Below are 13,515 nucleotides of genomic sequence, written 5' to 3' on the forward strand. Positions count from 1 at the left end.
CTTTCCCTTCACGTTCATCCCAGACTTTTGAGTTCTCCCTCCTGCTGGTGGCAGACCCACCTCCCACGCTCACAGTCGTTTGTCTGACTCCCGTAGGGAGGGATGTCAGGCGGGGCGTCTGCGGAGGTCATCACATCCCAACACACAACGTGTCTTCTCGTCTTGTCTGCCGTACAGCTGCCTTCAGCTTCACTTTGCCTGCGCCTCACTTTGATGCTGCGATGCCACTCTTCACCGCCTCCCCCACCTGTCTTGAACTCATCGCCGGGTGGCTGGCTTGTAACCCTTGCATCCCAAACATCACCCATGGATGATTTTTTGGTGGCGTTGCTCAGCAGAGGTAGGAAGCGAGGTGCATGCACAAGGGAAGCTTGTTGAGCACTTCCAGACAGAGCTGTCATTTGCTGCAGCAAGGAGGAGGGTTAAGCAGGGAGTGAAATGCGGCTTTATGGTCATTAATCTCAAATGCTCCCTCTAATGACATCTCTGAGGTTAAGTCACAGGAAGTGTGATGTTATTCAGCTTAGTTAAATTTAGTGTAATTCACATCTGCAAAGCCTTTGCAAATTAGTGTTAGTCTTAAATTGCCAGTTTCTGTGATATGCAAGCTTCAGAGTGTCCTGCATTAAGTCTTGATGTGTTTGAATTAGGGTGCAGAAGCCTAAAATCCATGTGACGTGCCAAAAAAAAATCAAGTTTCTGAGTAGTTCTGAGGCAAATATGCAATTAATTTAGTTTGCGACATTAAGCAGCTGGGATGGCACCCTTACAAAGAATTATTTCCCCCTTTATTTGCTCTCCCAGCATAGATGCTGGGAACGGCCACTGGAGACAGACTCTTTTGCCAAGCTGTGTTTATGAGTCGCAGCGTTTGCCCGGCACAGCTGATCCTCGCCGCACACTTCACCTCATTGGGCTGTAATAGGTGCAGACCTGTATTGATTACTGTGACTTGCAGGAGAGAAAAATCTTTGCGCTTCAGATTGGGTATAAATTATAAATAGCATCTCCAAAGGCTGTGAGTTACAGAAATGGCACTCTTCTGAGACAGCCGCATGTAAAGCTGTTGTTGTAGAGGTTATTAGCTTCATGATTGCAGCAGAGGTGTACTTGACCCACAACAATGATCATTGTCCATAAAATCCCGCCGTCTGGGTTCAATCACCTGTATTCTTCAAGAATGTTCATTAGCAACGACCAGCAAAGATCACGCTGATAAAAGAAGGTTAACGCTCACTATACCTGTGTAAATTCACTGGTGAAACAGTACTCTTTTCTTGCCATATTTCTCACTAATACAGCTATGCAGATGCCTGTAAGTGGGTCACACATGTCTTAGGTGTGTAGGGTGTATGTGTAAATATGTACTTGCGTATATACATACACAGCAGTTGATGAAACACAAATGAGAAAAATGTATGTGGCATGAGTTAGCTGTAAGTGACTTACTGCGAGTGCACAAGGTTATTCACACCTCAAATTCGCAAATTTTTTGGCGTTTTTTTCAGGCAAATTTATTATACTTACTTGACAGAATTAAAAATTTATCAAAATGAACAGAGTCTGTCAGTGACTCCCAAAACTTTAATTTTTAACTCCATTTTTTACTTGGTGTTTGTATTCTGGTGGCCCAGCTCTGTCTTCCATGGCATTTTACAAACTCAGACCTGTCTCCTTTCCATTAAGGCACTAAAAAATTTACTGAATTTCCCATGAAACCATCATTCTCACCTAGAAGATCAACTACTCATTTCTCTTATCATTCAGGGTAGGGCTGCTGCATTTTCACAGCTGTGTCCTCTTTTTCTGCCCTCATCACCACACCTGTATGGTAGGTGCAGCCTGTGTCCAGCTTTTTTAAATACCTGCCAAAGCCAGATCTGAGACTTTGTTTTCCTGTTAAGAAAGAATAAAATGGGGAGAGGGAAGGTGGGTTTGGTGGCCTACTGCCAGCAACTGGAAGACGAAGCTGTTGCTGAGGAAAGACTGGATGGACACAGTAGCACTGAAGTGGGGGAGGTCTGGGTGAAACAAGGTTGAAGAAAAGTTAGGAAAAGGCAGAAATTGGTTGTCCATGAGGACAGGAGAGCTGGGGTCAGTGGGTGGATGAGATGCAACAGGATCAGGGCTGGGTGGTGGGCAAGAGTTCAAGAAGAGCTGCAAGTTGAGCCAGTCATGGGAGAGGAATGCAAAAGTGGATGTCCTGAAGAAGTAGCTGACCTGCAGAAATAGATGTCCCAGAGAAATAGTTGTCCTGGATGGAGGAAAACCAGGCAAGTAGTAGGAAGATATTTGGGTGAAATGAAGCCTTGGGAAGGAGTGAAGCAGGTGTTCCTCCCCCTGAGGCTTGTGCCCCACCTCAGCCTTACAGGGTGCAGGAGGGAGGCTCTCTATCTCCCTGAGACCCGTGAAAGTATGTGCCCTGTCAAGCCCCAGGTGTTTCTGAGCATGTACAGAAGTGACGCTGTAATAAGGCATAAGGTTTAAGGTCAGGAGCTGAGGTGTCTGTGGAGCTTAGACACCTCAGGGGGTGGTGAGCAGCTGAGCGGTATCCTCAGCGTCACTTGGGTTTGGGCTGTTAAGTTTCACCTTGCTTGATGTAAGGGGGTGAGTCCTTTTTGGCAGCTGGTGGCGCCTGGAGCAGGTGTTCAGTGGGAGCAGGAAAACAAGTGGTCAACCCTGTCTCAGCCCTCCCTTTGCTCGCCCCTTTTCCACTGTCCTGCAGCAGTAGCCATCAGGAGGGGAGGACCAGGTGCAGATGACTCTTGCTCAGGTTTCCCCCAGGAACAAAGGTGGCATTGCAGAGGCAGCGCCTGGCTTCTTGGGATTTTTTCTTTGCCCATCACAAAATTAGCCTCTGAAGGAAAATCAGGGGGAGGTGCCCGTGGCTGCTCCAGGGATGCTATGCACCAGACAAGCGGATGGATGGTGTCAATGGCACATTGGCGGAGTTGGGTTAGGTTAGGTTAGGTTGAGTTGGGTTGGGCAGCTTGGGTTGGGCTGGGTTGAGTTGAGTTGGGGCCAGCCAAAGGCAATAGTCATAATGTGAAGCAGATGGGTTAGTGAATACCATTCCTGTACCTGTGAAAATACTCTGGGCTCATGTTGACTGTAGTCCTTTGCCTATACAGATAAAACAGAAGGCTATAATCCAAGCAGAAACTTCAGGGGGAAAAAAAAATCACTTTGAAATGTTCCTTATGTCACTTTGAAATGTTCCTTATGCAGAAGATTATAAAAAATTTTCCACTGGGGGGGGGGAGTTAATTTATTCACCAAAGGCTTACAACGTACAAATTCAGGTTCTTGCTGAAATCATCAAAACACTGAGTGTTTGCTACAGTGCTTCACGCCCCATGCGCATTCCTGTTCCAGTTTGTTCCTTAGACACAGGCTCATTCTTGTCCCTGGAAAGATCTTCTTTACTTCTGCAACTGTCTATGTCAGTGTCCACGCTGGTCTCCAAGCTCCACTTCTGGCATGAAAGAAGAGAAAATTATATTCAGCTGCTTTACTTTAAAATTACTTTATTGCAATTGCAAATCTGTGCTTATCCTGATAGTGATTAAGAACTTTTTTCCATCTTTATTAGATGGAGTGTCTCTACCATCATGTAACGTGGGATTTTGAAGCATTATTGCCCTTCCTAGCTGCTCTGGGTGCAGGCACTAACGTTTCCACAGCGTTGCCTTGGCTGCTATGTTTTTGGGAAGCGCCAAAGCTGGGTCGGTTCATGCTCACCCTGCTGGTACAGCTGTTCCTCAAGTGATTTACATAATTTCATTTGCTTGGTGGGTTTTACAAATCCGTGATGTTCTTTGCTGAAGTAAGCTGACATCAGCATTTTTGGAATTATTTCCAATAATTAATTCTCCATCCGGGTGTTAAATTGCACAATTACTATTTAGGAACCAATAATCATAAAACACCATCGTGGAGAGTAGCTATTTTCTAAGCACCCGGTCCTTTCACTCATCTGGTCCTACCATCAACAGTGAAACTACCTGCATAAGTAGCGCTCTCCCAAGTTAGCAGAGCTTGCTGGTGAGGGTTACAATTCAGGTCTCCGCCCTATAAACACTGTAAAGCTGAGGGATTTTGGAATAAACTCAGATTTAAAAATCAGCCCTTCAGTATTTGAATTAAAGTAACTTGCAGGTGTTGCTGCAGTACATTTTGGATGTGTTTAAACAGATTTTATAAACCTCACGTGCTTGTTAATGCCGGCAGTGTTGCTGGGTGAGCAGAGCTCCAGCCTTGGGCTTAGCAGAGCTCAGGTCCATTGCTGGTGCTGCCACTGGTCTCGGCTGAGCCTCCTGGTCTGCAAAAGCGCAATAATGATGATTTCTCCCTTAGAAAACTCCACTAGACGTGTCCTTGCAAAGCCGTGGGGAGAAAGAGTATGACTGCTCCTATGATGCTGTAGCATGTTAAGATCTGTCATATAATTCAGTATTTTTCAGGTTTGTAATCTGTGGAAGCTTTGAAGCTTAAATACTTGTTTTTCAGCAGCCTCACCCAAGAAGCCACATGGATGTGGTTCTTTTAAGATGTGTCAGGTTTTGAGCAGGTCAAAACTTCCTTTATTTAAAAGTTAATTTTCCTTTCTTCTGGTTGAGAAAATGTTGGTTTTCAAATACTAAATACTTGGGGTGCAATTTTACAAAGATTTTTTTTCTAATTCATGGTAGGAAAACATGCATCTATATTTAAAAAAATTAGTCAGGTCACTAATGTATATTATTCAAATGCTTCAGAACTGCCATGATGCACCCTGCAAATACAATCAACTTTACGTGTTGCCTAAATAAAACAAATAAAGTCATAGACTATTAAAAGACAGGGCTGGATAGAAAGAAACTGAAGGAGTTATCTAGTTTGTCCACATTCCCCAGGGTGAGGTCAGCTATTCCCATAATATGCCCAAGAGATGGCTGCCTAACCTATTCTTAACTTCCAGTGGTGAGATCCTGCACCTTCCGTAGGTATGTTCTTACCCCAAAAACATCTTCATAAGGTGTAACCTGAATATCCCATCTCACATTTGGCAGGTAAAAAGATATTTTATTTGTCTTTAAATACAGATACAGGTGTGGTTATAGATACTGGGTGGGTTGGGGGGGGTGGGGCAGGGCACGGGGAGTGGAGAAAGGTGTAGATATAGATAATAGAGATTAGGGTAGAGGTAGAGATTGAGGTAGAGGTACAGGTAGAGCTACAGGTACAGGTAGAGGCAGAAGAAGAGGTAGAGGCAGAGCAGAGGTAGACGTAGACATAGACATAGATGTAGACATAGATGTAGGCGTAGACATAGATCAGCTCTCCCACTATTCACAGGGTCTGGATCCAGTCCCAGCATCTGGTCTTTTCTGCCTGTGCCCATGGCCAGCCAGTCTCACGGTGTTCATCGCATAAATGAGAGCAGATCTACATGGGTTCGCCCTTTTGCCCACACTGCTGCCCATTTGTGCAAAAGACTCTCTGTGAAATTTTGGACCCAAGGACACATGTGCTTTTCAGGACTATTTACCCCAGAGCAGCAATTCGGGCCAGCCCACAGCCTGAGATCCTGTAACTCTTCTGTTTCTTGAAATGCTATTTAATCAGCCTACGTTTGTGAATCCTTTTTTTTAATGCACTTAGGTCTAATTTGTATTACTATGGCTTGTTTGCATTGGTATTAATAGCAGTTCTGTCCTGGATGTGTGGTTCTTACTGGGAAGGCCCTATAGCTGTTTGAGTTGGGTTTTTTTTTTCCTTTTTAATATCTACTCAAATGGCTTGACTTTTGGTGGCCCAAAAAAATGACCTGACTTTTGGTAACCTGCTCTCAGGTTACAACTTTCGCTTATTTGCCCAGTTAGCATGCAGAGGAGCAAACAAATGACCTATGCTCACAGGACTACTCTTAATATTTAATGAAAAGTAGTGAAAAATGACAGCTGTGTTAGCCCCCCTATCTCTTTCCTGCTTTGCAAACCTTGCTTGCACAGAGCTTTTGCATGAATCCTTGCAACTGTTGCTCGCCAGGAAAGAGGAATTTATGAAGTATTTTGCTACCTTTTTAAACCACTTGCTTCTCGTGAGCAGTTCATGTGTTGTAAAGGAAGGGGTGGCAAAAAGCTGATTGCAAGTATGCGAGTTCAGAGGTAATCTTTGTTCTGGGTTGGCGGGATGCTTGTTGCTCTGTTTCCATCATCCCACTAAAGATATTAGAGATAATAAGCGTCCAATAAAAATAAACACTGGCCTGTGTCACAGGAGATAATAACCAAGTATAAAATGTCTTTAGTATGTGTCATCTATTCTCTAGCATTACCACAAAGGTTCCCACAATCTTCCTTGGATGAATATTGCATCTAAACCAGCTTACTCAGTGTCTAAGCCCCCTTTATAAGCTGTATTTCATTTCTTCAGATTTCTCTGTTTCTTCCCTTTTGGCTCCTACAAAGAACTCATTTCCCTACACAATCGCTTTTAGATTATTATCATGCCCATGACTCCACAAACTATTGCTTCTTAGCCAAACTAAACACATCAAGGCTTGGGGTTTGTTTGGGGGTTTTTTGTGTTCCCTCTTCCATTTCATTAATTGGTGTATGGCTTGTCTCTTAATTTTGCCTAAGATTTTAACCTTTATTTGCCATTGCCCTGTCTAGAAGTGCATATGCAGAAGCTTCTAAGGTCATTGGTTCTCAAAGCTCTTGAGCTAATGGACTCCTTCCCAGTTTTTCCTGAAGCTCTCATCCTCCCTGTCAGAAGTTTTTAGTGTTTTTAAGCAAGGTATATTTTTTTCATCTTCTTTTTCCTTAGCTTTGCTGGTGATACTCTGAAAGCATCTACTGTTTTGGGGTTTGAGACCTGGAGATTTACATCAGCAGAGCAAAACAGTCACAACAGACGCAATAATTTCCTCCTGTGCAGATCCATAGGATTCAGGAATCGTAAATGGAGAAACTTTATGAATTAAAAATAGTTCTGTCGTTTTTTATAATCTCTGATGCACTCAAAGGTTAAAAAAAAAAAAAAAAAAAAAAGTTAAATTTCCATTTAGAAATAACTTTGTGATACAGAAGTCATTTAGTAGCATACAGAAAGATGGACGCAGGAGAGGCAGGAAGTATCTTTTTCTCACACATAAATGCAGATTTGAGCTGTATAATTACTTCACTAAAGAGTTACAGAATTACATACCTAAGAGTTAAAGTCTTATGTGAAGACTTTAATGTGTGCGTGTGCGTAGACAATGTGAGAAAGAAAGAAATTTCCATTGATTCATAACTTTCAACAGGAAAAATCCTTTCTGAAAGGCGTATCGCACTCACGTTCCCAGGTCACAAGGGGTTGGCTTGCTTGTTCCTTTATATGTAAAGGAAGAATGGATTGTATTGCTTCTCAGAATTATGGAAATAAGGATAAAACAGGTTTAGTAATTTTTAAAGTGCTTCTGTTCATGCAAATGCCCCCCAAAAGTCTGTATTTCACCCTTTGAAGCATTCAGATCAAGTTTTGATGAGGCTTAGGGCCTTTGTATTGGTGTAGCTGAAATCATAAATGTTAAACCAACCGCCGCCAGTGTCTGGGGGCAAGATTGCAAAACTAATGTTCTGTCCAGTGCTGGCATGGACATTTCACAGTGTGGCAGGATCTCAGTCCAGACCACATCCACGAGGGCAGACCTCACTGCCACTGAAATCAGTGGCAAACTCTCTGCTGAGAAAGACAGTTGGTGAAGAGCAGCAATGCTCTCCATCCCAACGGGGACTAAACCCCGAGGCATGGAGCACCCTTAATTCATTTTGTAGCCCCACACTCTTTAGAGACAAGCCACCGCTTGGCGAAGCAGAACCGAGGTTAGCCCTGTGGCTAATATCGATGTAGAAACTTTTCAACCTGAAAACTTCTCTCTGCAGAAATATTCCAGCACGGAGTCGCATATGGAGATCTCTCTCAGCTCCTGTGCAGCATGGGAAACCTTTGTCCCCCACATCTTGTAAACGCAGCGGGGGGCCACCATTGTGCTGAGCATCTTCTGAGCACCGCGGGAGGAGGCTTTTGTCCGGCGCGGTGGGCAGGCGCCGTAGGAGGGCACCTTTGTCCCGCATAGCCGGTAATCACTCTGCAAGAGTGAATTATGGGGATTGCAGAGCTCCTTCTCTCGGCGGGCGCTGCGGTCTCAGACGAAGGAGTTCATCAGCCTCACTGGGCAAAGAGCTGCTTTTCCTGAGTGGAAGTGGAAAGGGGAGGCGGTGAAAAGGCGTTTGCATGCATGTGTGGAAATGGCCACCAGGATCGTTTGCCCAGTCACATTGCACAGCTGCCCCTGCAGATGTGGATCCTAGTTTCAATCTTTGCTTTTCCCCTTCTCTCTTTTTCCTACTCATTTAGGATGCCCTTTTTATTAGTATTATTTCTCTGTCCCTCCTTACTTTTGCATTATCTCTTGTTCAATATGTCATTGGCTAATTAATCTAATTAACTAATAAGTGCTCTTGTTATTCTTTCAGATCTCTAATAACCATGTTTAAAAGACTTGAGCCCTGATACCAATCCCTCTGGGACTTCATAGGTATATTTTCAACCCCGTGTCGTTACTTATTGTTTGTCTTCTTAAGTGCTCTAGCCACTTTCCAAGAAGCGCCCCAGCGCCAAAGACTGTCTGAGACACCATACGTTGTCTCAGAGATGCAGAGTTATGCCTTTCTTCAGCTGAAATGTAGTGAACCTGGTGAACCATGATGCCATTCCCTGCTTGCGGTAATAATTGCAGAGAGCAGAGACCCAAACTGCGACCAAGTTTCCTGGGAAATACTTCACAATACTTGAGATTTATGGTAATGCAGCTCACAACTGTGCGGTGCTGTGCCGGTGTCAGCTCTAGCCATAAGCAGCACGTCCACCAGCACTCAAAGTGGCATCTCTGCAGGCTGGGTCCAGACTCAGCGCCTCATCTCAACTCATCTCACCACCGCTCCTTGGATCTCAAGTATTGTGAAGTCTTCTTGGCTAGAGTAAAGCAACTCATTTGCAAACAAGAGGTAAGGGCAACCACAGCCCGTTAGAGCAGTGAAGGTCGGAATCCGTTGTGATTCCCCAGGTTCCCATCACCCCCGCGTTGCCAGGTTAACCTATGCAGAAAGACATGGCAATGGGTGAATCTCTTGCCTGCTGATTTTTGTGGTTCAACAAAGTGGTCAAGGTTGGGTTTTCTCTGTTCTTGTCAAATCTGAGCCTGTTCTGTTCTAAGACTCCTGTTGCCCTAAAGGTGCTTGCGATTTTTTTTAATGTTGATCTCTTACTTTACTAATATTCAAAAGTAAATTTTATGTGCGGTAGTTTCAATTAATCCTCCTTTTCTCCACCGCCACCCCAGTCCTCTGGTGCCTACCTGATTGTGCATGAATTCTCAGAAATAATTGCTAGTAGTTCAGCAAGTTCATTAACTGGTTCCCTGAAGACCCTCAGATGCATGTCATCCAGACCTGATGATTTGTATATTAAATTTTTGCAAGTATTCCCTCACCTGATTTTTTTGTATCAACAGCTGATTTGGCAAGTCTTCATTATTTCTAATTGTCCGTAGCTCTTTGTGGTGGTGGGTAGATTGTTTCTGAAACTTGTTCACCGTTTTACAGTCATTACTCATTTCACCTTACACATTGTTGGATCCCCCTTCTCTTTGGAGCTCATTTCCAATGGTGTTCTGTACATGTTAAAGTATGCATCCAGTTCTCCCTACCTCTTTCCATGCTAGCAACTGAGAGGTCGCTCTGCTTTTATGGCATTTCCCTCATTTCTCTTTGTGGGGCTGGGAGTGGAAGGGTTTGATATTTCTTCTCCCTTGCAGCCGTAGCCCTGGCGTATTTTAGGGTGTTCTAGCCGTCTCCCACACTTTACAGGTTTTATACATCAATTTTCATTGCAACGTGCTCCTAAGATTTCTCAAAGAATTAACATCGGAAATCACTATACATTGTACAACAACTCATCACTTAATAGGGGATACTGGATTGTGCTGTTTACCATGATGGCCATTGAAATTAGTGAGTGCTAAGGATATATATATCTTAGAGGACCTTGGCTTTCGTACAACTGCTTGTTACTATCCAACTCTCACAAATTATTCTTTCTGTCAAAAAATAGTTGGCTGCTCATGCATTTAATTTAGATTTGCCTACTGCTAAATACGCAATTGAGATTGCAGTCAATGATATTTTTCTTCCAGCGAAAACCTTATGGCCAAATCCATCATCACCCTTAGGACATAACTCCTTCTGTGTCTGTCTAATTTTCTGAGCCTCTGGTATATAAATCATAAATGCACAGTCTGTGGGGTGTTAAATTTTTAGGGCTCTCCCCTTAGTAGTAGTTGAATGTGAATATGTAAGGACAAAATTTGACCTTTAAATGAATATAAAGGGCCAAGGCAGACACTTGGCAAGCTTTTCTTATTGCAGTATTAATCAAGCAAAGAATCATCATAATCCTGGAAACTAAATAGCCATTGTAGTGATTTTATCACCAGGGAAATTGTTCATCTGTCAGTAAGATTGTTACTAGGAAAGGGAAAATAGGGAGTGTTAAAATTGCTTTAGACTGCTGAATCACTGAGTCCCTCTAGACTCAAAGCTTGAATTGTTTTTTGAGAGGGGTGGGTTGAGAGGGTTTGCTGCAGGAAAGCTGTAGGTTAATCAGTTTCAGTAACACTAGTGAATGTAAGCCTGATCTCTCTTGAGGACATGAGGAGAGTGCGTGGGAGAAGGCAGGATGGAGAAAGGGACAGGGAGGCTTCAGAAACTTATTGTTTTGTCATTTTTTGTTTCTGGATGGCCCTTTCACAGAGGAGGAAGGTTGTTGATAAAAAGAAAAAGAAAGGAAGGGGGGGCGGACACAAGCATAATGTTCACTGCCTATATTTTCATCTAATTTAATCCAGCGGATATTAATGAGGATGAATATGATCGAGAGAGAAGGAGACGGATGCGCGAGGCGGCAGTGGCAGAGACGTGTTTGTGTGGGAAGCGTCCGTGTAGGGCCCAGAAGATTTGAGGCCCAACGTGATGTTACCATGCGCTGTGACACAGGTGTGCGAGGAGGCCTACCTGGGCAGGAGTATCCTTGGGGTGTGCTGGGACAGCCTGTCCCTCCATAAAACCAGCTTCGATAGACGACATCTTTGCTGGTGTCATTGCATGGTGGCAGTGGGCCGTGGTAGTGTACCAAACCGTGCCGTAACCCAAGGGACCGGTCTGTTGGGCTGTGGGTTGTGCTGGAAGGGGAGCTTTCTCCTTCTGCTGTGGTGGGACACCTCTGCATACGGGATGACCCCGAACTGGGGAACAAGCGTTGGCCATGGGGTGGCTCTTGTAGGGGAAGGGGTAGATGGTCTGCGTTGAAAGCCACCGGCAAGACACGATGGGGACTTTACCTCGAGGGTTTGCACAAGGATGGGTGAATTGGGAGGTGGGAAGCGTTTGTATAAAAGGTGCCTCTGGGAAATTTGTTTGAGGTGTCATGAATCGTCTCCGTACAACGAACACAGGGCTGGGGGTGGGAGGGAGGAATCTATGTGTGCACGTGACGTGGATCCTCTTTGTACAAAAAACGTCTCTTTGTGTGGGAAGTGGTGTCTTTCTGCAGAGGGCTTTTTTGGAGGAGCTTGTCTGATGGCTGCCTGTGAGGGAGTGGGGGAGGGTGATGTGACAGGTAGCACCTCCATCAAAGACTTTCTGGAGGGGACAGCATGTGTGGAGCCGCCAAGGGCGCACCACAGATGGGTACACAGGGGTGAGAGGGTCCTGGCGTGAAGGCGTGTGTAGGGGCACTGCCGTGCCAGAGCATCCCTCCAGGCCAGCCACCCTGCATCCCCGGGGACATCAGCCACCCCACATCACCCTGGGGACCATCGCCCGCCCCGCACAGCATCCCTCTCCGCCAGGCAGGCCAGGGCCACCATGTCCTTCATTGTTGTCACCCCCAGATTGTGATACTGTCACAAAACTGTTGCTAGGCAACAAATGTGGTTACCGGGTCTCAGCGAATAGCTGAAGGGGAAAGTGAAGTGTTGCACCATTGTAGAGTAACCATAGCAATGACCTACTATTACAGACTAAAGAATTATCATTAACAATGTTAAAGTATCAAACGGAGGCCCAGGATCCAGAGGCTTCCAGGCAGCATCTCTGCATAATTGGGTTACCCAGGAAGAGGTCCCAACTCTTTCACAGCCCTTGGCTCCTGACCTCCATCATCTTGGGGTTTTTTTGGGGGTTGTTGTGGGGTTTTCTGTTTAAATAAAGCGAAATATGCCACACGTTGAAGGAGGTGCTAGCAAAGCAATGGAAGCACTCACCAAAAAAAAAAAAAAAAAAAAAACAAAATTAATAGAGGTGAATCTGTCTGCAGAGGGAAGAGACAAGCAGGAGAGGTACATTTTACTGCCTTGATGCGCAGGCTTGTTGGGAAAGGGTGCGTGAAGGATGCCTTCGTGATGCGTCAGTTGTTGTTCAGGTCAAGTGTTCTCTTTCAGTTAAAAATGCATACGCCAAGCTAAAAGCAATCTCGAATGAAAAAATAGTGCAAAGTACGCTGGCCTTGGAAAGCTGACCCTTCTTTTTCCGAGTTAGGCGGAAAAGGTGAGGTGCTTTAACAAAGCTTCACTTAGCAGGGTGCCTTGGGGTCTCACTTTCCCAGACCAGAGGCGCATTGGGGAGCTCTGATCTGTGACCTGGGTGGCCGTGCATGTGCGTTTGTGTATGTCTGTGTCTGTGCCTCTGTGTGGTTGTTCAAGCCCAGATGCCCGCAAGCTCAGCAACAGGGCAGCCCTGACAGCCCCCACCCCAGGCTGCCCCCGGTCCAGCCACCAGCGGCTGTATGGCCCCCCAGGGTTTCGCATTAACACCCTGGCAGAACGACACCCCCGGTCAAATTGTCACCTTTGTATTTTGCAGGTACAGAGCGCCATGAACTAACTTCCTGGAAGAGTTTTCCGTCTATTTTCAAGTTCTTCAGCGAGGCGGTGGAGGCAAAGAACAGCTCAGTGAAACCAGCCCCAACACGACGCTCCAACAGGATAAAATACGAGGAATTGTAAAAGGAGGAGAGGAAAAAAACAAAACCAACAACAACCTCTTCGCTGCTTGTTTTCTCCAAGGAGTCTCCCAGCCGCTCATTAGATTGTTTTCTTCCTAGAGCACAGGGTCGTGATGTATACATCTAAATAGCGTTTTGCATTATTTCTAGATGAGTGCAACTGTCAAAGCAATATGGGTTCACTGGTTGTGCTTCCTGTGGGCTGTAACTTGGATTTCGTGCTGCCCATCAGCACGCAGATTAAGGCTGACAGTGGTACTGCACAGTGCAGCATGGTGCAGCTCTAATTGCCCTGACATAGCCCTGCACCAAGCTGATGCCAGAATTTAACAGCTTCGTCGTGGTCCTATTGCCTGCAGGATTTTTTGCCGCTTCCTTCTATTTTGAGACAGAACACAATAGAAATTACTCTTTCTTTAAAAG

The 13,515-nt window shown here is 45.0% G+C and overlaps 1 protein-coding gene across 3 annotated transcripts in view; it reads left to right on the plus strand.

Moving 5' to 3' along the window:
* The window catches only part of ARB2A (ARB2 cotranscriptional regulator A), a 243,903-nt gene extending 230,810 nt beyond the window's left edge, over positions 1-13,093 (plus strand). For all 3 annotated transcript variants that reach the window (XM_086479798.1, XM_086479799.1, XM_086479801.1), the window contains one exon: positions 12,951-13,093. In XM_086479798.1, coding sequence (XP_086335924.1) covers positions 12,951-13,093 — 143 coding nt within the window. The remainder of the gene's footprint in view (positions 1-12,950) is intronic.
* Positions 13,094-13,515: the final 422 nt, after the last annotated feature.

Source organism: Leptosomus discolor, chromosome Z, assembly GCF_034619465.1.
Source record: "Leptosomus discolor isolate bLepDis1 chromosome Z, bLepDis1.hap2, whole genome shotgun sequence".
Taxonomy (NCBI): Eukaryota; Metazoa; Chordata; class Aves; order Leptosomiformes; family Leptosomidae; genus Leptosomus; species Leptosomus discolor.